A 26,460-nucleotide genomic window follows, 5' to 3' on the forward strand; every position below is an offset into this window, starting at 1 on the left:
CTAAGCGTACAACTATTCCTATTGAGGACAGTTGTGCTTTCAAAGACCCTATGGATAAGAAATTAGAGGGTCTTCTAAAGAAATTATTTATTCATCAGGGATTCCTTTTACAACCTGCATTGTTCCAGTTACTACTGCAGCGGCTTTCTGGTTTGATGCCTTTAAAGAAGTCTCAATTTTAAGATCCTCTTCTGAGGATATTTTAGATAGAATTAGGGCGCTCAAGCTAGCTAATTTTTTTATTACAGATGCCGCCTTTCAAATTGCTAAGTTGGCGGCTAAAAATGCAGGATTTGCCATTTTAGCGCGTAGAGCGTTATGGTTAAAATCGTGGTCTGCTGATGTGTCATCTAAGTCAAAGCTCTTGGGTATTCCTTTCAAGGGTAAGACCCTATTCGGGCCTGAGTTGAAGGAAATCATTTCTGACATTACTGGAGGTAAAGGTCACGCTCTACCTCAGGATAAGTCTGTTAAGATGAGGGGTAAACAAAAATAATTTTCGTTCCTTTCGGAACTTTAAAGGAGTACCCTCTTCTTCCTCTTCCTCCACAAAGCAGGAAGGGAATTTTGCTCAGACCAAGTCCGTCTGGAGACCCAACCAGGCTTGGAACAAGGGTAAACAACCCAAGAAGCCCGCTGCTGCTACAAAGACAGCTTGAATGGGCGGCCCCCGATCCGGGCCTGGATCTAGTAGGGGGCAGACTTTCTTTCTTTGCTCAGGCTTGGGCAAGAGATGTTCAGGACCCCTGGGCACTGGAAATCGTGACCCATGGGTATCTACTGGAATTCAAAAAATTTCTCCCAAGAGGGAGATTTCTTCTTTCACGATTATCTGTAAACCAGATAAAGAGAGGCGTACTTACGTTGTGTAAAAGACCTCTCTACTATTGGAGTAATTCGTCCCGTTCCAAGACTAGAACAAGGACAGGGGTTTTACTCAAATCTTTTTTGTGGTTCCCAAAAAAGAGGGAACGTTCAGACCTATTTTAGATCTCAAGAGTCTAAACAAGTTTCTCTTGTAAAGGTGTATCCAGTCCACGGGTTCATCCATTACTTGTGGGATATTCTCCTTCCCAACAGGAAGCTGCAAGAGGACACCCACAGCAGAGCTGTCTATATAGCTCCTCCCCTAACTGCCACCCCCAGTCATTCTCTTGCAGCTCTCGACAAGAAGGAAGTATCAAGAGAGATGTGGTGACTTAGTGTAGTTTTTACCTTCAATCAAAAGTTTATTTTTAAACGGTACCGGCGTTGTACTGTTTTTACTCTCAGGCAGAAATTGGAAGAAGACTGGAGGTTTGATGATCTTAGCGGTTTGTAACTAAGGTCCATTGCTGTTCTCACACATAACTGAAGAGTATGGAAAGAAAACGTCAGTTGGGGGGACGGTCTGCAGATTGCCTGCTTTGAGGTATGTTCAGTATATTTTTTTCTAGAGAGATAAGGTCTAGAAAATGCTGACAGTGCCTGGTATATTTAAGGTAAGCCTGATACAGTGATTTATCAACAACTGGGATCATGCTTGCAAAAAGGGATAACATTCATGTTAAAACCTATATTACTTAGTGTAAAAACGTTTGCATGATTTATAAATAAAAACGTTTTTTCTCTGAGGGTGATAAATCTTTATTTGGGGCCTAATTTCCACATGGCTTGTTAGATTACTCCTAGGAGTACTTTTTTAAGGCCCTCTGACTTTGAGTGCATGGTGGGAGGGGCCTATTTTCGTTTTCAGTCTGAGACATCCAGCTTCCCTGAAGGAGTCCTCTGGCTTATATGACCTCTATAGAGGGTTTTGTTCATGCAAAAATCGTTTTTAAGGGCAGGTAGGAGCCACAGCAGGGCTGTGGCAGTGTGTTTGACTGTTTGTTAAAGGGACAGTAAACATTAAAAATAATGTTATATAATTCTGCACATAGTGCAGAATTATATAACATTACATTAGCCAAACTTTTTAAATCATAATATTGCCTTTTTATTTTTAAAAGAAAGCGCTGTTTCACAGACCCGCTCTCTGCTGAGCGGGTCTGTTATATTTCCTCAGCGCATCGGGCCAGCTGTATAGTCACAGCCTGGCCCGACCGCGCCATAAGACTAAGTGCAGCTCCTGTGACAGGAGCGAGCTGCACTTAGTGCTATGGTGCGATCGGGCCGGGCTGTGACTATACAGCTGGCCCGATGCGCTGACTAAATATTACAGACCAGCTCAGCAGAGAGCAGAGAGCGGGTCTGTGAAACAGCGCTTTCTTTTAAAAATAAAAAGGCAATATTATGATTTAAAATGTTTGGCTAATGTAATGTTATATAATTCTGCACTATGTGCAGAATTATATAACATTATTTTTAAGGTTTACTGTCCCTTTAACAGGTTTTAAGTTTTTCTAATTCGTTTTTGGGCCTGAGGGGTTAATCATCCATTTGCAAGTGGGTGCAATGCTGCTTTAGTCCCTTATACACACAGTAAAAATTTCATAGAGTTTACTACTTTTTTTCACTGTTTTGCAGTTTATGTGGTAGTTTTTTTCTCTTAAAGGCACAGTACCGTTTTTATTATTGCTTTTTTCACATTTATTAAAGTGTTTTCCAAGCTTGCTGGTCTCATTACTAGTCTGTTAAACATGTCTGACATAGAGGAAACTCCTTGTTCATTATGTTTAGAAGCCATTGTGGAACCCCCTCTTAGAATGTGTACCAAATGCACTGACCTTTCTATAAGTTATAAAGACCATATTATGGCTTTTAAAGATTTATCACCTGAGGTTTCTGAGACTGACAAAAGGGAGGTTATGCCATCTAGCTCTCCCCACCTGTCAGAACCTGTAACTCCCGCTCAAGGGACGCCAAGTACATCTAGCGCGTCCAATGCGTTTACAAGACATGGCGGCAGTTATGAATCATACCCTCACTGAGGTATTGTCCAAACTGCCAGGGTTACAAGGAAAGCGAGACAGCTCTGGGGCTAGAACAAATACAGAGCTCTCTGACGCTTTAGTAGCTATGTCTGATATACCCTCACAATGTGCAGAAGTTGAAGCAGAAGAGCTTCTATCCGTGGGTGACTTCTCTGATTCAGGGAAGGTGTTACTGACAGCATTTCAATTTAAGCTTGAACACCTCCGCGTGTTGCTCAGGGAGGTTTTAGCGACTGTGACACCATTGTAGTCCCAGAGAAATTGTGTAAAATGGACAAATACTTTGCAGTGCCTGTTTACACAGATGTTTTTCCAATCCCTAAGAGGTTTTCAGAAATTATTACTAAGGAATGGGATAGACCAGGTGTGCCGTTCTCTCCCCCTCCTGCTTTTAAGAAAATATTTCCTATAGATGCCGCTACACGGGACTTGTGGCAGACGGTCCCTAAGGTGGAGGGAGCAGTCTCTACCCTAGCTAAGCATACAACTATTCCTGTCAAGGACAGTTGTGCTTTCCTAGATCCTATGGATAAGAAATTAGAGGGTTTCCTTAAGAAAATCTTTATACAACAAGGTTTTATTCTCCAGCCTCTTGCATGCGTTGCCCCAGTCACTGCTGCAGCGGCTTTCTGGTTCGAGTCTCTGGAGGAGGCTTTACAGGTAGAGACCCCGTTGGATGATATCCTTGACAGGCTTAAAGCTCTTAAGTTAGCCAATTCATTTATTTCTGACGCCGTTTTTCATTTAACCAAGCTAAAGGCTAAAAATTCAGGTTTCTCCAACATAGGTGTGTCCGGTCCACGGCGTCATCCTTACTTGTGGGATATTCTCTTCCCCAACAGGAAATGGCAAAGAGCCCAGCAAAGCTGGTCACATGATCCCTCCTAGGCTCCGCCTACCCCATTCATTCTCTTTGCCGTTGTACAGGCAACATCTCCACGGAGATGGCTTAGAGTTTTTTAGTGTTTAACTGTAGTTTTTATTATTCAATCAAGAGTTTGTTATTTTAAAATAGTGCTGGTATGTACTATTTACTCTGAAACAGAAAAGAGATGAAGATTTCTGTTTGTATGAGGAAAATGATTTTAGCAACCGTTACTAAAATCCATGGCTGTTCCACACAGGACTGTTGAGAGGAATTAACTTCAGTTGGGGGAACAGTGAGCAGTCTCTTGCTGCTTGAGGTATGACACATTCTAACAAGACGATGTAATGCTGGAAGCTGTCATTTTCCCTATGGGATCCGGTAAGCCATGTTTATTAAGGTAGTAAATAAGGGCTTCACAAGGGCTTATTAAGACTGTAGACTTTTTCTGGGCTAAATCGATTCATATATTACACATATTTAGCCTTGAGGAATCATTTAATCTGGGTATTTTGGTAAAATTATATCGGCAGGCACTGTTTTAGACACCTTATTCTTTAGGGGCTTTCCCTAATCATAGGCAGAGCCTCATTTTCGCGCCGGTATTGCGCACTTGTTTTTGAGAGGCATGACATGCAGTCGCATGTGTGAGGAGCTCTGATACATAGAAAAGACTTTCTGAAGGCGTCATTTGGTATCGTATTCCCCTTTGGGCTTGGTTGGGTCTCAGCAAAGCAGATACCAGGGACTGTAAAGGGGTTAAAGTTAAAAACGGCTCCGGTTCCGTTATTTTAAGGGTTAAAGCTTCCAAATTTGGTGTGCAATACTTTTAAGGCTTTAAGACACTGTGGTGAAATTTTGGTGAATTTTGAACAATTCCTTCATATTTTTTCGCAATTGCAGTAATAAAGTGTGTTCAGTTTAAAATTTAAAGTGACAGTAACGGTTTTATTTTAAAACGTTTTTTGTACTTTGTTATCAAGTTTATGCCTGTTTAACATGTCTGAACTACCAGATAGACTGTGTTCTGAATGTGGGGAAGCCAGGGTTCCTTCTCATTTAAATAAATGTGATTTATGTGACAATGAAAATGATGCCCAAGATGATTCCTCAAGTGAGGGGAGTAAGCATGGTACTGCATCATTCCCTCCTTCGTCTACACGAGTCTTGCCCACTCAGGAGGCCCCTAGTACATCTAGCGCGCCAATACTCCTTACTATGCAACAATTAACGGCTGTAATGGATAATTCTATCAAAAACATTTTAGCCAAAATGCCCACTTATCAGCGTAAGCGCGACTGCTCTGTTTTAGATACTGAAGAGCATGACAACGCTGATGATAATGGTTCTGAAATGCCCCTACACCAGTCTGATGGGGCCAGGGAGGTTTTGTCTGAGGGAGAAATTTCAGATTCAGGGAAAATTTCTCAACAAGCTGAACCCGATGTGATTACATTTAAATTTAAGTTGGAACATCTCCGCGCTCTGCTTAAGGAGGTATTATCCACTCTGGATGATTGTGAGAATTTGATCATCCCAGAGAAACTATGTAAAATGGACAAGTTCCTAGAGGTCCCGGGGCTCCCAGAAGCTTTTCCTATACCCAAGCGGGTGGCGGACATTGTAAATAAAGAATGGGAAAGGCCCGGTATACCTTTCGTCCCTCCCCCCATATTTAAAAAATTGTTTCCTATGGTCGACCCCAGAAAGGACTTATGGCAGACAGTCCCCAAGGTCGAGGGAGCGGTTTCCACTTTAAACAAACGCACCACTATACCCATAGAAGATAGTTGTGCTTTCAAAGATCCTATGGATAAAAAATTAGAAGGTTTACTTAAAAAGATGTTTGTTCAGCAGGGTTACCTTCTACAACCAATTTCATGCATTGTCCCTGTCACTACAGCCGCGTGTTTCTGGTTCGATGAGCTAGTAAAGGCGGTCGATAGTGATTCTCCTCCTTATGAGGAGATTATGGACAGAATCCGTGCTCTCAAATTGGCTAATTCTTTCACCCTAGACGCCACTTTGCAATTGGCTAGGTTAGCGGCTAAGAATTCTGGGTTTGCTATTGTGGCGCGCAGAGCGCTTTGGTTGAAATCTTGGTCAGCTGATGCGTCTTCCAAGAACAAGCTACTTAACATTCCTTTCAAGGGGAAAACGCTGTTTGGCCCTGACTTGAAAGAGATTATCTCTGATATCACTGGGGGTAAGGGCCACGCCCTTCCTCAGGATCGGTCTTTCAAGGCCAAAAATAAACCTAATTTTCGTCCCTTTCGTAGAAACGGACCAGCCCAAAGTGCTACGTCCTCTAAGCAAGAGGGTAATACTTCTCAAGCCAAGCCAGCTTGGAGACCAATGCAAGGCTGGAACAAGGGAAAGCAGGCCAAGAAACCTGCCACTGCTACCAAGACAGCATGAAATGTTGGCCCCCGATCCGGGACCGGATCTGGTGGGGGGCAGACTCTCTCTCTTCGCTCAGGCTTGGGCAAGAGATGTTCTGGATCCTTGGGCACTAGAAATAGTCTCCCAAGGTTATCTTCTGGAATTCAAGGGGCTTCCCCCAAGGGGGAGGTTCCACAGGTCTCAGTTGTCTTCAGACCACATAAAAAGACAGGCATTCTTACATTGTGTAGAAGACCTGTTAAAAATGGGAGTGATTCATCCTGTTCCAGTAGGAGAACAAGGGATGGGGTTCTACTCCAATCTGTTCATAGTTCCCAAAAAAGAGGGAACGTTCAGACCAATCTTAGATCTCAAGATCTTAAACAAGTTTCTCAAGGTTCCATCGTTCACAATGGAAACCATTCGAACAATTCTTCCTTCCATCCAGGAAGGTCAATTCATGACCACGGTGGATTTAAAGGATGCGTATCTACATATTCCTATCCACAAGGAACATCATCGGTTCCTAAGGTTCGCATTCCTGGACAAGCATTACCAGTTCGTGGCGCTTCCTTTCGGATTAGCCACTGCTCCAAGGATTTTCACAAAGGTACTAGGGTCCCTTCTAGCGGTGCTAAGACCAAGGGGCATTGCAGTAGTACCTTACTTGGACGACATTCTGATTCAAGCGTCGTCCCTTCCTCAAGCAAAGGCTCACACGGACATAGTCCTGGCCTTTCTCAGATCTCACGGATGGAAAGTGAACGTGGAAAAGAGTTCTCTATCTCCGTCGACAAGAGTTCCCTTCTTGGGAACAATAATAGACTCCTTAGAAATGAGGATTTTTCTGACAGAGGCCAGAAAAACAAAACTTCTAAACTCTTGTCGGATACTTCATTCCGTTCCTCTTCCTTCCATAGCGCAGTGCATGGAAGTGATAGGTTTGATGGTAGCGGCAATGGACATAGTTCCTTTTGCGCGCATTCATCTAAGACCATTACAACTGTGTATGCTCAGTCAGTGGAATGGGGACTATACAGACTTGTCTCCGAAGATACAAGTAAATCAGAGGACCATAGACTCACTCCGTTGGTGGCTGTCCCTGGACAACCTGTCACAAGGGATGACCTTCCGCAGACCAGAGTGGGTGATTGTCACGACCGACGCCAGTCTGATGGGCTGGGGCGCGGTCTGGGGATCCCTGAAAGCTCAGGGTCTTTGGTCTCGGGAAGAATCTCTTCTACCGATAAATATTCTGGAACTGAGAGCGATATTCAATGCTCTCAAGGCTTGGCCTCAGCTAGCGAGGGCCAAGTTCATACGGTTTCAATCAGACAACATGACGACTGTTGCGTACATCAACCATCAGGGGGGAACAAGGAGTTCCCTGGCGATGGAAGAAGTGACCAAAATCATTCAATGGGCGGAGACTCGCTCCTGCCACCTGTCTGCAATCCACATCCCAGGAGTGGAAAATTGGGAAGCGGATTTTCTGAGTCGTCAGACATTGCATCCGGGGGAGTGGGAACTCCATCCGGAAATCTTTGCCCAAATCACTCAACTGTGGGGCATTCCAGACATGGATCTGATGGCCTCTCGTCAGAACTTCAAGGTTCCTTGCTACGGGTCCAGATCCAGGGATCCCAAGGCGACTCTAGTAGATGCACTAGTAGCACCTTGGACCTTCAAACTAGCTTATGTATTCCCGCCGTTTCCTCTCATCCCCAGGCTGGTAGCCAGGATCAATCAGGAGAGGGCGTCGGTGATCTTGATAGCTCCTGCGTGGCCACGCAGGACTTGGTATGCAGATCTGGTGAATATGTCATCGGCTCCACCATGGAAGCTACCTTTGAGACGAGACCTTCTTGTTCAAGGTCCGTTCGAACATCCGAATCTGGTCTCACTCCAGCTGACTGGTTGGAGATTGAACGCTTGATCTTATCAAAGCGAGGGTTCTCAGATTCTGTTATTGATACTCTTGTTCAGGCCAGAAAGCCTGTAACTAGAAAAATTTACCACAAAATTTGGAAAAAATATATCTGTTGGTGTGAATCTAAAGGATTTCCTTGGGACAAGGTTAAGATTCCTAAGATTCTATCCTTCCTTCAAGAAGGATTGGAAAAAGGATTATCTGCAAGTTCCTTGAAGGGACAGATTTCTGCCTTGTCTGTGTTACTTCACAAAAAGCTGGCAGCTGTGCCAGATGTTCAAGCCTTTGTTCAGGCTCTGGTTAGAATCAAGCCTGTTTACAAACCTTTGACTCCTCCTTGGAGTCTCAACTTAGTTCTTTCAGTTCTTCAGGGGGTTCCGTTTGAACCCTTACATTCCGTTGATATTAAGTTATTATCTTGGAAAGTTTTGTTTTTGGTTGCAATTTCTTCTGCTAGAAGAGTTTCAGAATTATCTGCTCTGCAGTGTTCTCCTCCTTATCTGGTGTTCCATGCAGATAAGGTGGTTTTACGTACTAAACCTGGTTTTCTTCCAAAAGTTGTTTCTAACAAAAACATTAACCAGGAGATAGTCGTGCCTTCTCTGTGTCCGAAACCAGTTTCGAAGAAGGAACGTTTGTTGCACAATTTGGATGTTGTTCGCGCTCTAAAATTCTATTTAGATGCTACAAAGGATTTTAGACAAACATCTTCCTTGTTTGTTGTTTATTCTGGTAAAAGGAGAGGTCAAAAAGCAACTTCTACCTCTCTCTCTTTTTGGATTAAAAGCATCATCAGATTGGCTTACGAGACTGCCGGACGGCAGCCTCCTGAAAGAATCACAGCTCATTCCACTAGGGCTGTGGCTTCCACATGGGCCTTCAAGAACGAGGCTTCTGTTGATCAGATATGTAGGGCAGCGACTTGGTCTTCACTGCACACTTTTACCAAATTTTACAAGTTTGATACTTTTGCTTCTTCTGAGGCTATTTTTGGGAGAAAGGTTTTGCAAGCCGTGGTGCCTTCCATTTAGGTGACCTGATTTGCTCCCTCCCTTCATCCGTGTCCTAAAGCTTTGGTATTGGTTCCCACAAGTAAGGATGACGCCGTGGACCGGACACACCTATGTTGGAGAAAACAGAATTTATGTTTACCTGATAAATTACTTTCTCCAACGGTGTGTCCGGTCCACGGCCCGCCCTGGTTTTTTAATCAGGTCTGATAATTTATTTTCTTTAACTACAGTCACCACGGTATCATATGGTTTCTCCTATGCAAATATTCCTCCTTAACGTCGGTCGAATGACTGGGGTAGGCGGAGCCTAGGAGGGATCATGTGACCAGCTTTGCTGGGCTCTTTGCCATTTCCTGTTGGGGAAGAGAATATCCCACAAGTAAGGATGACGCCGTGGACCGGACACACCGTTGGAGAAAGTAATTTATCAGGTAAACATAAATTCTGTTTTTGCCATTCAGGCACGTAGGGCGCTATGGCTTAAATCCTGGTCAGCTGATGTCACTTCAAAGTCTAAACTTCTCAATATCCCCTTCAAAGGGCAGACCCTATTTGGGCCTGGACTGAAGGAGATAATTTCTGATATTACTGGAGGAAAAGGCCACGCCCTTCCCCAGGATAGGTCCAGCAAGTTAAGGACCAAACAGACTAATTTCTGTTCCTTTCGAAACTTCAAGAGTGGCGCAGCTTCATCTTCCTCTTCTACAAAACAAGAGGGAAATTTTGCCCAGTCCAAGCTAGTCTGGAGACCTAACCAGGCTTGGAACAAGGGGAAACAGGCCAAAAAGCCTGCTGCTGCCTCTAAGACAGCATGAAGGAGTAGCCCCCGATCCGGGACCGTATCTAGTGGGGGGCAGACTTTCTCTCTTCACCCAGACTTGGGCAAGAGATGTCCAGGATCCCTGGGCTCTGGAGATTGTTTCCCAGGGATATCTTCTGGATTTCAAAGCTTCATCTCCAAAGGGGAGATTTCATCTCTCACAATTATCTGCAAACCAGATAAAGAGAGAGGTATTCTTACATTGCGTTCAAGACCTACTAGTTATGGGAGTGATCCACCCAGTTCCAAAGGAGGAACAGGGGCAGGGCTTCTATTCAAATCTGTTTATAGTTCCCAAGAAAGAGGGAACTTTCAGACCAATCTTGGATCTCAAGATCCTAAACAAATTTCTCAGGGTCCCATCCTTCAAGATGGAGACTATTCGAACCATCCTACCTATGATCCAGGAGGGTCAATATATGACTACCGTGGATTTAAAGGATGCTTATCTACATATTCCGATACACAGGGATCATCATCAGTTTCTCAGGTTCGCCTTCCTAGGCAGGCATTACCAGTTTGTGGCTCTTCCCTTTGGGTTAGCCACGGCACCAAGAATCTTTACGAAGGTTCTAGGGTCCCTTCTGGCGGTTCTAAGACCGCGGGGTATAGCAGTAGCCCCTTACCTAGACGACATCCTGATACAGGCGTCAACTTTTCAAATCGCCAGGTCCCATACGGACATTGTTCTGGCATTCCTAAGGTCTCACGGGTGGAAGGTGAACGAAGGAAAGAGTTCTCTCTCACCTCTCACAAGAGTTTCCTTTCTAGGAACTCTGATAGATTCAGTAGAAATGAAGATTTATCTGACAGAGGTCAGGTTGTCAAAACTTCTAACTTCCTGACATGCTCTTTATTCCATTTCTTGTCCGTCAGTGGCTCAGTGTATGGAGGTAATCGGATTAATGGTAGCGGCAATGGACATAGTTCCGTTTGCCCGCCTTCATCTCAGACCACTGCAACTTTGCATGCTCAATCAGTGGAATGGGGATTACATAGATTTGTCACCTCTACTAAATTTGGATCAAGAGACCAGGGATTCTCTTCTCTGGTGGCTATCTCGGGTCCATCTGTCCAAGGGAATGAGTTTCCGCAGGCCAGAATGGACTATAGTAACGACAGATGCCAGCCTTCTGGGCTGGGGTGCAGTCTGGAACTCCCTGAAGGCTCAGGGTTCGTGGACTCAGGAGGAGGCCCTCCTTCTGATAAACATTCTGGAACTAAGAGCGATATTCAATGCTCTTCAGGCTTGGCCTCAGCTAGCTGCGGTCAGGTTCATCAGATTTCAGTCGGACAACATCACGACTGTAGCCTATATCAACCATCAGGGGGGAACAAGGAGCCCCCTGGCTATGTTGGAGGTTTCAAAGATAATTCTATGGGCAGAGGTTCACTCTTGCCATCTCTCAGCTATCCATATCCCAGGAGTAGAGAACTGGGAGGCGGATTTTCTAAGTCGGCAGACTTTTCATCCGGGGGAGTGGGAGCTCTATCCAGAGGTATTTGCCCAGTTGATCCAACTTTGGGGCAAACCAGAACTGGATCTCATGGCGTCTCGTCAGAACGCCAAGCTTCCTTGTTACGGGTCCAGGTCCAGGGTTCCCAAGGCAGTGCTGATAGATGTTCTAGCAGCGCCCTGGTCCTTCAGCCTGGCTTATGTGTTTCCACAGTTTCCTCTGCTCCCTCGTCTGATTGCCAAGATCAAGCAGGAGAGAGCTTCGGTGATCTTGATAGCCCCTGCGTGGCCACGCAGGACTCGGTATGCAGATCTGGTGGACATGTCATCCTTTCCACCATGGGCTCTGCCGCTAAGGCAGGACCTTCTACTTCAAGGTCTTTTCAAACATCCAAATCTAATTTCTCTATGTCTGACTGCTTGGAGATTGAACTCTTGATTCTATCAAAGCGTGGTTTTTCCGAATTGGTCATTGATACCTTAATTCAGGCTTGAAAGCCTGTCACCTGGAAAATCTATCATAAGATATGGTGTAAATATCTTCATTGGTGTGAGTCCAAGGGTTACTCATGGAGTAAGGTCAGGATTCCTAGGATATTATCTTTTCTCCAAGAAGGATTGGAGAAGGGTTTGTCAGCTAGTTCCTTAAAGAGACAGATTTCTGCTCTGTCTAGTCTTTTGCACAAACGGCTGAGGTTCCAGACGTTCAGGAGTTTTGTCAGGCTTTAGTTAGAATCAAGCCTGTGTTTAAACCTGTTGCTCCGCCATGGAGTTTAAATTTAGTTCTTAAAGTTCTTCAAGGGGTTCCGTTTGAACTTTTGCATTCCATAGATATTAAGCTTTTATCTTGGAAAGTTCTGTTTTTAGTAGCTATCTCCTCGGCTCGAAGAGTTTCGCCGTTATCTGCTTTACAATGTGATTCCCCTTATCTGATTTTCCATGCAGATAAGGTAGTGTTACGTACCAAACCTGGGTTTCTTCCTGAGGTGGTATCTAATAAGAATATCAATCAGGAGATTGTTGTTCCTTCACTATGTCCTAATCCTTCTTCAAAGAAGGAACGTCTATTACACAATCTTGATGTGGTTCGTGCTTTAAAGTTTTATTTACAAGCTACGAAGGATTTTCGTCTAACATCTGCTTTGTTTGTTGTCTACTCTGGACAGAGGAGAGGCCAAAAGGCTTTGGCAACTTCTCTTTATTTTTGGCTAAGTATAATACGCTTAGCTTATGAGACTGCTGGCCAGCAGCCTCCTGAAAGAATTACAGCTCATTCTACTAGAGCAGTAGCTTCCACATGGGCTTTTAAGCATGAGGCCTCTGTTGAACAGATTTGTAAGGCGGCGACTTGGTCTTCGCTTCATACCTTTTTCTAAATTCCATAAATTTGATACTTTTGCTTCTTCTGAGGCTATTTTTGGGAGAAAGGTCTTACAGGCAGTGGTGCCTTCCGTTTAAGTTCCTGCCTTGTCCCTCCCTTCATCCGTGTACTTTAGCTTTGGTATTGGTATCCCACAAGTAATGGATGAACCCGTAGACTGGATACACCTTTAGAAGAGAAAACAAAATTTATGCTTACCTGATAAATTTATTTTCTTGTGGTGTATCCAGTCCACGGCCCGCCCTGTCATTTTAAGGCAGGTGTTTTTTATTTTTAAACTACAGTCACCACTGCACCCTATAGTTTCTCCTTTTTTTCTTGCTTGTCTTCGGTCGAATGACTGGGGGTGGCAGTTAGGGGAGGAGCTATATAGACAGCTCTGTTGTGGGTGTCCTCTTGCAGCTTCCTGTTGGGAAGGAGAATATCCCACAAGTAATGGATGAACCCGTGGACTGGATACACCACAAGAGAAATAAATTTATCGGGTAAGCATAAATTTTGTTTTCTCAGAGTCCCATCTTTCAAGATGGAGACCATATGAACAATTTTACCAATGATCCAGCAGGGTCAATATATGACTACCGTGGACTTGAAGGATGCATACCTTCATATTCCTATCCACAAGGATCATCATCAGTTCCTAAGGCTTGCCTTCCGTGACAAACATTTTCAGTTTGTGGCTCTTCCTTTCGGGTTGGCCACAGCACCCAGGATCTTCACGAAGGTTCTAGGGTCCCTTCTGGTGGTTCTCAGGCCGCGGGGCATGGGCGCCTTATCTGGATGATATTTTGATTCAGGCGTCAACTTTTCATCTGACAAAGTCTCATACAGACACAGTGGTGTCCTTTCTGAGAACTCACGGGTGGAAGGTGAATCTAGAAAAGAGTTCACTAATTCCACAGACAAGGGTTCCCTTCTTGGGAACTCTGATAGATTCTATAGACATGAAGATATTTCTGACGGAGGTCAGAAAGTAAAAAAATCTAAATACAGGCCGAGCCCTTCAGTCTAATCCTTGGCCATCAGTGGCTCAGTGTATGGAGGGAATTTGATGTGGTGGCGGCAATGGACATCATTCCGTTTGCTCAGTTTCATCTCAGACCACTGCAACTGTGCATGCTCGGACAGTGGAATGGGGACTATGCAAATTTATCTCCTCCGATAAGTCTGGATCAGGAGACCAGAGACTCTCTTCTTTGGTGGTTGTCGCCGGATCATCTGTCCCAAGGGACGTGTTTCCGCAGACCCTCGTGTGTGATAGTGACAACGGACGCCAGTCTACTGGGCTGGGGTGCAGTCTGGAATTCCCTGAAGGCTCAGGGTGTATGGACTCACCTGATTACCTGAATTGGCCCTGATGGCGTCTCGTCAGAAATCCTAGTTCGGTCGAGGTCTAGAGATCTTCATGCCTTTCTGATAAAGACTCGGGCTGTTCTTTGGAACTTCAGGTAGATTTACCCTTTTCCTTGGTTTGTTCTCCTTTCATGAGTCCTCGTTCAGTTCAAGTAGGAGAGAGCATTGTTTTTTGCTAATAGCTCCTGCGTGGCCTCACAAGACCTGGTAGGCGGATCTAGTAGAGATATCGTCTCTACCTCCATGGAAATTTCATCCAAATTTCGTTTCTCTGTAGCTGGCGCTTGGAGATTGAACGCTTGCATTTAGCTGAGCATGAGTTTTTCAGAATCGTATTATAGCTTTTTATACTCGGGCGAAAAACTGCAAAAGATTTTCATCATTTTATTCTATACTTTTCCTGTAGTTTAACTCTGAAATGTAATGTAAAGTAATGGGTGCCGCTATGTTTGAACTTAAAGGGACATGAAACCAAAAAAATTTATTTCATGATTTAGAAAGAGCATGCAATTTAAATCAACTTTCCAATTTTCTTCTATTATCTACATTGCTTCATTCTCTTGATATCCTTCGTTGAAAAGCATATCTAAATATGCTTAGTAGCTGCTGATTGGAGGCTGCACATAGATGCCTCATGTGATTGGCTCACCTATGTGCATTGCTATTTCTTCAACAAAGGATATGTAAAGAATGAAGCAAATAAGATTATAGCAGTCAATTAGAATGTTGTTTAAAATTGTATTCTCTATCTGAATCATGAAAGAAAAAATTTGGGTTTCATGTCCCTTTAAGATTTCCTTTTATATCACTCTCCTTCTGGGAAAAAAACAAGGTTTCCCCACAGGCTTTTTTACAAAAACTATATTTTGATTTTTATCTTTCCCTAATAATTTTCAGCAGAAGACAGAGATATATAAGAACACTGGTTCAAAGATGGAAGTGTCCATTAATTTATAGAAAGTACTTTTTATAAACTAAACATTTACACTTATATCTTCAAGGTTTAAACAACTAATATAATTGTAAAATGTACGGCTACATATTATTCTAAGGCTGTCCTTTGAACACATCATTAGAATGTATTTACTGTTTAATATCCCTTTAATAAAATACCTTTGCAATATACTTTATTTTGGTCACTTTAATGTAATTTAGCTCTGAATATTGTAGATGTGCTGTAAATGCATCGTGCAGACTTCTCAAGGCTAACCCTGCTAAATATCTTTCCCTAATTGGCTTTAGCAGAAAACGGCTGCAACACAATGCACTTTATACTAGCATAATGACCATGGCTAGCCTTGTCTTCTGCAGGCTCAAGGCTCCTCCAAATAAAGCAAGTGTTGGTGGGGTTTTGCCATTAAAAACAATTGTAGCAAATAAGATTTCTCCAACATAGGTGTGTCCGGTCCACGGCGTCATCCTTACTTGTGGATATTCTCTTCCCCAACAGGAAATGGCAAAGAGCCCAGCAAAGCTGGTCACATGATCCCTCCTAGGCTCCGCCTACCCCAGTCATTCTCTTTGCCGTTGTACAGGCAACATCTCCACGGAGATGGCTTAGAGTTTTTTAGTGTTTAACTGTAGTTTTTATTATTCAATCAAGAGTTTGTTATTTTAAAATAGTGCTGGTATGTACTATTTACTCTGAAACAGAAAAGAGATGAAGATTTCTGTTTGTATGAGGAAAATGATTTTAGCAACCGTTACTAAAATCCATGGCTGTTCCACACAGGACTGTTGAGAGGAATTAACTTCAGTTGGGGGAACAGTGAGCAGTCTTTTGCTGCTTGAGGTATGACACATTCTAACAAGACGATGTAATGCTGGAAGCTGTCATTTTCCCTATGGGATCCGGTAAGCCATTTTATTCACACAGTAAATAAGGGCTTCACAAGGGCTTATTAAGACTGTAGACATTTTCTGGGCTAAATCGATCATATTTACACATATTTAGCCTTGAGGAATCATTTAATCTGGGTATTTTTTGTAAAATAATATCGGCAGGCACTGTTTTAGACACTTTATTCTATTGGGGCTTTCCCTAATCATAGTCAGAGCCTCATTTTCGCGCCGGTATGGCGCACTTGTTTTTGAGAACAGCATGACATGCAGCTGCATGTGTGTGGAGCTCTGATACATAGAAAAGTCTTTCTGAAGGCATTATTTGGTATCGTATTCCCCTTTGGGCTTGGTTGGGTCTCAGCAAAGCAGATTCCAGGGACTGTAAAGGGGTTAAATATAAAAACGGCTCCGGTTCCGTTATTTTAAGGGTTAAAGCTTCCAAATTTGGTGTGCAATACTTTTAAGGCTTTAAGACACTGTGGTGAAATTTTGGTGAATTTTGAACAATTCCTTCATACTTTTTCGCAATTGCAGTAATAAAGTGTGTTCAGTTTAAAATTTAAAGTGACAGTAACGGTTTTATTTTAACGTAACGTTTTTTGTGCTTTGTTATCAAGTTTATGCCTGTTTAACATGTCTGAACTACCAGATAGATTGTGTTCTGACTGTGGGGAAGCCAAGGTTCCTTCTCATTTAAATAGATGTGATTTATGTCATAAAAAATTTAGTAAAAATGATGCCCAAGATGATTCCTCAAGTGAGGGGAGTAAGCATGGTACTGCATCATCCCCTCCTTCGTCTACACCAGTTTTGCCCATACAGGAGGCCCCTAGTACATCTAGCGCGCCAATACTCCTTACTATGCAACAAGTAACGGCTGTAATGGATAATTCTATCAAAACATTTTAGCCAATATGCCCACTTATCAGCGAAAGCGCGACTGCTCTGTTTTAGAAAATACTGAAGAGCATGAGGACGCTGATGATATTGTTTCTGAAGGGCCCCTACACCAGTCTGAGGGGGCCAGGGAGGTTTTGTCTGAGGGAGAAATTTCAGATTCAGGAAACATTTCTCAACAAGCTGAACCTGATGTGATTACTTTTAAATTTAAGTTGGAACATCTCCGCGCTCTGCTTAAGGAGGTGTTATCCAATTTGGATGATTGTGATTATCTGGTCATTCCAGAAACACTATGTAAAATGGACAAGTTCCTAGAGGCCCCGGGGCCCCCCGAAGCTTTTCCTATACTCAAGCGGGTGGCGTACATTGTTAATAAAGAATGGGACAGGCCCGGTGTACCTTTCGTACCTCCCCCCATATTTAAAAAATTGTTTCCTATAGTCGACCCCAGAAAGGACTTATGGCAGACAGTCCCCAAGGTCGAGGGGGCGGTTTCTACTCTAAACAAGCGCACCACTATACCCATAGAAGATAGTTGTGCTTTCCAAGATCCTATGGATAAAAAATTAGAAGGTTTGCTAAAAAAGATGTTTGTTCAGCAAGGTTACCTTCTACAACCAATTGCATGCATTGTCCCTGTCACTACAGCCGCGTGTTTCTGGTGCGATGAGCTAGAAAAGGCGATTATTAGTAATTCTTCTTCTTATGAGGAGATTATGGACAGAATTCGTGCTCTTAAATTGGCTAATTCTTTCACCCTAGACGCCACCTTGCAATTGGTTAGGTTAGCGGCGAAAAATTCTGGGTTTGCTATTGTGGCACGCAGAGCGCTTTAGTTAAAATCTTGGTCAGCGGATGCGTCTTCCAAGAACAAATTGTTTGACATTCCTTTCAAGGGGAAAACACTGTTTGGCCCTGACTTGAAAGAGTTTATCTCTGATATCACTGGGGGCAAGGGCCACGCCCTTCCTCAGAATAGGTCTTTCAAGGCCAAAAATAAACCTAATTTTCGTCCCTTTCGCAGAAACGGACCAGCCCCAAGTGCTACGTCCTCTAAGCAGGAGGGTAATACTTCTCAAGCCAATCCAGCCTGGAGACCAAGGCAAGACTGGAACAAAGGAAAGCAGGCCAAGAAACCTGCCACTGCTCCCAAGACAGCATGAGATGCGGGCCCCCGATCCGGGACCGGATTTGGTGGGGGGCAGACTCTCACTCTTCACTCAGGCTTGGGCAAGAGATGTTCTGGATCCTTGGGCGCTAGAAATAGTCTTCCAAGGTTATCTTCTGGAAGTGATTCATCCTGTTCCATTAAAAGAACGAGGGATGGGGTTCTACTCCAATCTGTCCGTAGTTCCCAAAAAAGAGGGAACGTTCAGACCAATCTTAGATCTCAAGATCCTAAACAAGTTTCTCAAGGTTCCATCGTCCAAAATGGAAACCATTCGAACAACCCTTCCATCCAGGAAGGTCAATTCTTGACCACGGTGGATTTAAAGGATGCGTATCTACATATTCCTGTCCACAAGGAACATAATCGGTTCCTAAGGTTCGCATTCCTGGACAAGCATTACCAGTTCGTGGCGCTTCCTTTCGGATTAGCCACTGTTCCAAGGATTTTCACAAAGGTACTAGGGTCCCTTCTGGCGGTGCTAAGACCAAGGGGCATTGCTGTAGTACCTTACTTGGACGACATTCTGATTCAAGCGTCGTCCCTTCCTCAAGCAAAGGCTCACACGGACATAGTCCTGGCCTTTCTCGGATCTCACGGATGGTAAGTGAACGTGGAAAAGAGTTCTCTATCTCCGTCGACAAGAGTTCCCTTCTTGGGAACAATAATAGACTCCTTAGAAATGAGGATTTTTCTGACAGAGACCAGAAAAACAAAACTTCTAAACTCTTGTCGGATACTTCCTTCCGTTCCTCTTCCTTCCATAGCGCAGTGCATGGAAGTGATAGGTTTGATGGTAGCGGCAATGGACATAGTTCCTTTTGCGCGAATTCATCTAAGACCATTTCAATTGTGTATGCTCAGTCAGTGGAATGGGGACTATACAGACTTGTCTCCGAAGATACAAGTAAATCAGAGGACCAGAGACTCACTCCGTTGGTGGCTGTCCCTGGACAACCTGTCGCAGACCAGAGTGGGTCATTGTCACGACCGACGCCAGTCTGATGGGCTGGGGCGCGGTCTGGGGATCGGTCTGGGGATCCCTGAAAGCTCAGGGTCTTTGGTCTCGGGAAGAATCTCTTCTACCGATAAATATTCTGGAACTGAGAGCGATATTCAATGCTCTCAAGGCTTGGCCTCAGCTAGCGAGGGCCAAGTTCATACGGTTTCAATCAGACAACATGACGACTGTTGCGTACATCAACCATCAGGGGGGAACAAGGAGTTCCCTGGCGATGGAAGAAGTGACCAAAATCATTCAATGGGCGGAGACTCGCTCCTGCCACCTGTCTGCAATCCACATCCCAGGAGTGGAAACTTGGGAAGCGGATTTTCTGATTCGTCAGACATTGCATCCGGGGGTGTGGGAACTCCATCCGGAAATCTTCGCCCAAATCACTCAACTGTGGGGCATTCCAGACATGGATCTGATGGCCTCTCGTCGGAACTTCAAGGTTCCTTGCTACGGGTCCAGATCCAGGGATCCCAAGGCGACTCTAGTAGATGCACTAGTAGCACCTTGGACCTTCAACCTAGCTTATGTATTCCCGCCGTTTCCTCTCATCCCCAGGCTGGTAGCCAGGATCAATCAGGAGAGGGCGTAGGTGATCTTGATAGCTCCTGCGTAACCACGCAGGACTTGGTAGGCAGATCTGGTGAATATGTCATCGGCTCCACCATGGAAGCTACCTTTGAGACGAGACCTTCTTGTTCAAGGTCCGTTCGAACATCCGAATCTGGTCCTACTCCAGCTGACTGCTTGGAGATTGAACGCTTGATCTTATCAAAGCGAGGTTTCTCAGATTCTGTTATTGATACTCTTGTTCAGGCCAGAAAGCCTGTAACTAGAAAAATTTACCACAAAATATGGAAAAAATATATCTGTTGGTGTGAATCTAAAGGATTCCCTTGGGACAAGGTAAAGATTCCTAGGATTCTATCCTTTCTTCAAGAAGGATTGGAGAAAGGATTATCTGCAAGTTCCTTGAAGGGACAGATTTCTGCCTTGTCTGTGTTACTTCACAAAGAGCTGGCAGCTGTGCCAGATGTTCAAGCCTTTGTTCAGGCTCTGGTTAGAATCAAGCCTGTTTACAAACCTTTGACTCCTCTTTGGAGTCTCAACTTAGTTCTTTCAGTTCTTCAGGGGGTTCCGTTTGAACCCTTACATTCCGTTGATATTAAGTTATTATCTTGGAAAGTTTTGTTTTTGGCTGCAATTTCTTCCGCTAGAAGAGTTTCAGAATTATCTGCTCTGCAGTGTTCTCCTCCTTATCTGGTGTTCCATGCAGATAAGGTGGTTTTACGTACTAAACCTGGTTTTCTTCCAAAAGTTGTTTCTAACAAAAACATTAACCAGGAGATAGTCGTGCCTTCTTTGTGTCCGAAACCAGTTTCGAAGAAGGAACGTTTGTTGCACAATTTGGATGTTGTTCGCGCTCTAAAATTCTATTTAGATGCTACAAAGGATTTTAGACAAACATCTTCCTTGTTTGTTGTTTATTCTGGTAACAGGAGAGGTCAAAAAGCAACTTCTACCTCTCTCTCTTTTTGGATTAAAAGCATCATCAGATTGGCTTACGAGACTGCCGGACGGCAGCCTCCTGAAAGAATCACAGCTCATTCCACTAGGGCTGTGGCTTCCACATGGGCCTTCAAGAACGAGGCTTCTGTTGATCAGATATGTAGGGCAGCGACTTGGTCTTCACTGCACACTTTTACCAAATTTTACAAGTTTGATACTTTTGCTTCTTCTGAGGCTATTTTTTGGGAGAAAGGTTTTGCAAGCCGTGGTGCCTTCCATTTAGGTGACCTGATTTGCTCCCTCCCTTCATCCGTGTCCTAAAGCTTTGGTATTGGTTCCCACAAGTAAGGATGACGCCGTGGACCGGACACACCTATGTTGGAGAAAACAGAATTTATGTTTACCTGATAAATTACTTTCTCCAACGGTGTGTCCGGTCCACGGCCCGCCCTGGTTTTTTAATCAGGTCTGATAATTTATTTTCTTTAACTACAGTCACCACGGTATCATATGGTTTCTCCTATGCAAATATTCCTCCTTAACGTCGGTCGAATGACTGGGGTAGGCGGAGCCTAGGAGGGATCATGTGACCAGCTTTGCTGGGCTCTTTGCCATTTCCTGTTGGGGAAGAGAATATCCACAAGTAAGGATGACGCCGTGGACCGGACACACCGTTGGAGAAAGTAATTTATCAGGTAAACATAAATTCTGTTATTTGGCTGATGCACTGCTCTATAACAAGATAACAGAAATGCCTTATAATTAAATGGTGTTTACGGTCTATTTAATCAGTTACCTATAAATGCTTACATTTTAATGGGATGTGAAACAGTGTTTCGTTGTAATAATGTTCTTCATTCTTGTATTTATTCTTATCTACATGTATATTCTTTCATTGCAGATATGAGCTCTCTGAAAGGCAATCCAAAGAATTGCAGGCATCGTATAATTTACTAAATAAGCAAGCTGAAAACATGAAAAGGTTGAATGAGTCATTAAAGTTACAGAATGAAAAGTAAGTGTTATGTCAATTTATTTCTTTCATGCTTTTCTTTCTTTTTTTTTTTTTCTTTTATACAGGTTGCGAGAGTCCACAATCCATTACTCCTGTGAATTACTCTTCCCTGCCACTAGGAGGAGGCAAAGATTCCCACTAGCTTTATAAAAACCCCAAGAGCTTTATAAAAACCCTCCCCTCTCACTGGCAACTCAGTCTTGACTTTTCCCCTCTGAGTGCAGTTCTTGATTGAGGGGATGTATTTGGAGTATGGGTAGTGGCATAGGTTTCACCTGTGAGGAATTAACCACAAGCCTTCCACAGGTGTTGCATGTACTGTCCTTTGCCTTTTTCTGTTGGATCGTTGCTATACTCCTATTCCAGATCCTCTGCTGTTATGTTTCAGCACTGGTTTTGGCTTCCTATTGGTTTCCTCCAGTAGTAGGATGCCTATTGGTAAGTACTATATTTTTATTCTGTAAGCCTCTTAGGTTATTATATTATATATATTTTTTATATACTGTGTATTTATGTACTTTGTGTCTCTTTTCTTTCATGTAATTAACAAGAGTCCATGAGCTAGTGACGTATGGGATATACATTCCTACCAGGAGGGGCAAAGTTTCCCAAACCTTAAAATGCCTATAAATACACCCCTCACCACACCCACAAATCAGTTTTACAAACTTTGCCTCCAAGGGAGGTGGTGAAGTAAGTTTGTGCTAGATTCTACGTTGATATGCGCTCCGCAGCAAGTTGGAGCCCGGTTTTCCTCTCAGCGTGCAGTGAATGTCAGAGGGATGTGAAGAGAGTATTGCCTATTGAATGCAGTGATCTCCTTCTACGGGGTCTATTTCATAAGGTTCTCTGTTATCGGTCGTAGAGATTCATCTCTTACCTCCCTTTTCAGATCGACGATATACTCTTATATTTACCATTACCTCTACTGATTCTCGTTTCAGTACTGGTTTGGCTTTCTACAAACATGTAGATGAGTGTCCTGGGGTAAGTAAGTCTTATTTTCTGTGACACTCTAAGCTATGGTTGGGCACTTTATTTATAAAGTTCTAAATATATGTATTCAAACATTTATTTGCCTTGACTCAGAATGTTCAACTTTCCTTATTTTCAGACAGTCAGTTTCATATTTGGGATTATGCATTGAATTTTCATATTTTTCTTACCTCAAAAATTTGACTTTTTTCCCTGTGGGCTGTTAGGCTCGTGGGGGCTGAAAATGCTTCATTTTATTGCGTCATTCTTGGCGCGGACTTTTTTGGCGCAAAAATTCTTTTCCGTTTCCGGCGTCATACGTGTCGCCGGAAGTTACGTCATTTTTTGACGTTATTTTGCGCCAAAAATGTCGGCGTTCCGGATGTGGCGTCATTTTTGGCGCCAAAAGCATTTAGGCGCCAAATAATGTGGGCGTCTTATTTGGCGCTAAAAAATATGGGCGTCGCTTTTGTCTCCACATTATTTCAGTCTCATTTTTCATTTGCTTCTGGTTGCTAGAAGCTTGATATTTGGCATTCTTTCCCATTCCTGAAACTGTCTTATAAGGAATTTGATCTATTTTGCTTTATATGTTGTTTTTTCTCTTACATATTGCAAGATGTCTCACGTTGCATCTGAGCCAGAAGATACTACAGGAAAATCACTGCCTGCTGGATCTACCAAAGCTAAGTGTATCTGCTGTAAATTTTTGGTAGCTATTCCTCCAGCTGTTGTTTGTAATAATTGTCATGACAAACTTGTTAAAGCAGATAATATTTCCTTTAGTAATGTACCATTGCCTGTTGCAGTTCCCTCAACATCTAAGGTGCAGAATGTTCCTGATAACATAAGAGATTTTGTTTCTGAATCCATAAAGAAGGCTTTGTCTGTTATTTCTCCTTCTAGTAAACGTAAAAAGTCTTTTAAATCTTCTCTCTCTACAGATGAATTTTTAAATGAACACCATCATTCTGATTCTTTGGACTCTTCTGGTTCAGAGGATTCTATCTCAGAGTTTGATGCTGATAAATCTTCATATTTATTTAAGATGGAATTTATTCGCTCTTTACTTAAAGAAGTACTAATTGCTTTAGAAATAGAGGATTCTAGTCCTCTTGATACTAATTCTATACGTTTGGATAAGGTTTTTAAAGCTCCTGCGGTTATTCCAGAAGTTTTTCCTGTTCCTAATGCTATTTCTGCAGTGATTTCCAAAGAATGGGATAAATTGGGTAATTCATTTACTCCTTCTAAACGTTTTAAGCAATTATATCCTGTTCCGCCTGACAGGTTAGAATTTTGGGACAAAATCCCTAAAGTTGATGGGGCTATTTCTACCCTTGCTAAACGTACTACCATTCCTACGTCAGATGGTACCTCGTTTAAGGATCCTTTAGATAGAAAATTTGAATCTTTTCTAAGAAAAGCTTATCTGTGTTCAGGTAATCTTCTTAGACCTGCTATATCATTGGCTGATGTTGCTGCAGCTTCAACTTTTTGGTTGGAAACTCTAGCGCAACAAGTAGCAAATCGTGATTCTCATGATATTATTATTCTTCTCCAGCATGCTAATAATTTTATCTGTGATGCCATTTTTGATATTATTAGAGTTGATGTTAGGTTTATGTCTCTGGCTATCTTAGCCAGAAGAGCTTTATGGCTTAAGACTTGGAATGCTGATATGGCTTCTAAATCAACTCTACTTTCCATTTCTTTCCAGGGAAACAAATTATTTGGTTCTCAGTTGGATTCTATTATTTCAACTGTTACTGGTGGGAAAGGAACTTTTTTACCACAGGATAAAAAATCTAAGGTAAAAACAGGGCTAACAATCGTTTTCGTTCCTTTCGTTTCAACAAAGAACAAAAGCCTGATCCTTCGTCCTCAGGAGCAGTTTCAGTTTGGAAACCATCTCCAGTCTGGAATAAATCCAAGCCTGCTAGAAAGGCAAAGCCTGCTTCTAAGTTCACATGAAGGTACGGCCCTCATTCCAGTTCAGCTGGTAGGGGGCAGGTTACGTTTTTTCAAAGAAATTTGGATCAATTCTGTTCACAATCTTTGGATTCAGAACATTGTTTCAGAAGGGTACAGAATTGGTTTCAAGATGAGACCTCCTGCAAAGAGATTTTTTCTTTCCCGTGTCCCAGTAAATCCAGTGAAAGCTCAAGCATTTCTGAATTGTGTTTCAGATCTAGAGTTGGCTGGAGTAATTATGCCAGTTCCAGTTCCGGAACAGGGGATGGGGTTTTATTCAAATCTCTTCATTGTACCAAAGAAGGAGAATTCCTTCAGACCAGTTCTGGATCTAAAATTATTGAATCGTTATGTAAGGATACCAACGTTCAAGATGGTAACTGTAAGGACTATATTGCCTTTTGTTCAGCAAGGGAATTATATGTCCACAATAGATTTACAGGATGCATATCTGCATATTCCGATTCATCCAGATCATTTTCAGTTCCTGAGATTCTCTTTTCTAGACAAGCATTACCAATTTGTGGCTCTACCGTTTGGCCTTGCTACAGCTCCAAGAATTTTCACAAAGATTCTCGGTGCCCTTCTGTCTGTAATCAGAGAACAGGGTATTGTGGTATTTCCTTATTTGGACGATATCTTGGTACTTGCTCAGTCTTTACATTTAGCAGAGTCTCATACGAATCGACTTGTGTTGTTTCTTCAAGATCATGGTTGGAGGATCAATTTACCAAAAAGTTCTTTGATTCCTCAAACAAGGGTAACCTTTCTGGGTTTCCAGATAGATTCAGTGTCCATGACTCTGTCTTTAACAGACAAGAGACGTCTAAAATTGATTACAGCTTGTCGAAACCTTCAGTCTCAATCATTCCCTTCGGTAGCCTTATGCATGGAAATTCTAGGTCTTATGACTGCTGCATCGGACGCGATCCCCTTTGCTCGTTTTCACATGCGACCTCTTCAGCTCTGTATGCTGAACAAATGGTGCAGGGATTACACGAAGATATATCAATTAATATCTTTAAAACCGATTGTTCGACACTCTCTAACGTGGTGGACAGATCACCATCGTTTAATTCAGGGGGCTTCTTTTGTTCTTCCGACCTGGACTGTAATTTCAACAGATGCAAGTCTCACAGGTTGGGGAGCTGTGTGGGGATCTCTGACGGCACAGGGAGTTTGGGAATCTCAGGAGGTGAGATTACCGATCAATATTTTGGAACTCCGTGCAATTTTCAGAGCTCTTCAGTTTTGGCCTCTTCTGAAGAGAGAATCGTTCATTTGTTTTCAGACAGACAATGTCACAACTGTGGCATACATCAATCATCAAGGAGGGACTCACAGTCCTCTGGCTATGAAAGAAGTATCTCGAATTTTGGTTTGGGCGGAATCCAGCTCCTGTCTAATCTCTGCGGTTCATATCCCAGGTGTAGACAATTGTGAAGCGGATTATCTCAGTCGCCAAACGTTGCATCCGGGCGAATGGTCTCTTCACCCAGAGGTATTTCTTCAGATTGTTCAAATGTGGGGGCTTCCAGAGATAGATCTGATGGCCTCTCATCTAAACAAGAAACTTCCCAGGTATCTGTCCAGATCCCGGGATCCTCAGGCGGAGGCAGTGGATGCATTATCACTTCCTTGGAAGTATCATCCTGCCTATATCTTTCCGCCTCTAGTTCTTCTTCCAAGAGTAATCTCCAAGATTCTGAGGGAATGCTCGTTTGTTCTGCTAATAGCTCCGGCATGGCCTCACAGGTTTTGGTATGCGGATCTTGTCCGGATGGCATCTTGCCAACCATGGACTCTTCCGTTAAGACCAGACCTTCTGTCGCAAGGTCCTTTTTTCCATCCGGATCTGAAATCCTTAAATTTAAAGGTATGGAGATTGAACGCTTGATTCTTAGTCAAAGAGGTTTCTCTGACTCTGTGATTGATACTATGTTACAGGCTCGT

The 26,460-nt window shown here is 43.1% G+C and overlaps 1 protein-coding gene across 1 annotated transcript in view; it reads left to right on the top strand.

The window, feature by feature from the left end:
• The window catches only part of CIP2A (cellular inhibitor of PP2A), a 335,048-nt gene that overhangs the window by 199,104 nt on the left and 109,484 nt on the right, over positions 1–26,460 (top strand). The window contains exon 18 of the mRNA XM_053707535.1: positions 21,445–21,558. Within this exon, the coding sequence (XP_053563510.1) occupies positions 21,445–21,558 (114 nt within the window). The remainder of the gene's footprint in view (positions 1–21,444; positions 21,559–26,460) is intronic.

This window comes from Bombina bombina, chromosome 3 (genome assembly GCF_027579735.1).
Source record: "Bombina bombina isolate aBomBom1 chromosome 3, aBomBom1.pri, whole genome shotgun sequence".
Classification (NCBI taxonomy): domain Eukaryota; kingdom Metazoa; phylum Chordata; class Amphibia; order Anura; family Bombinatoridae; genus Bombina; species Bombina bombina.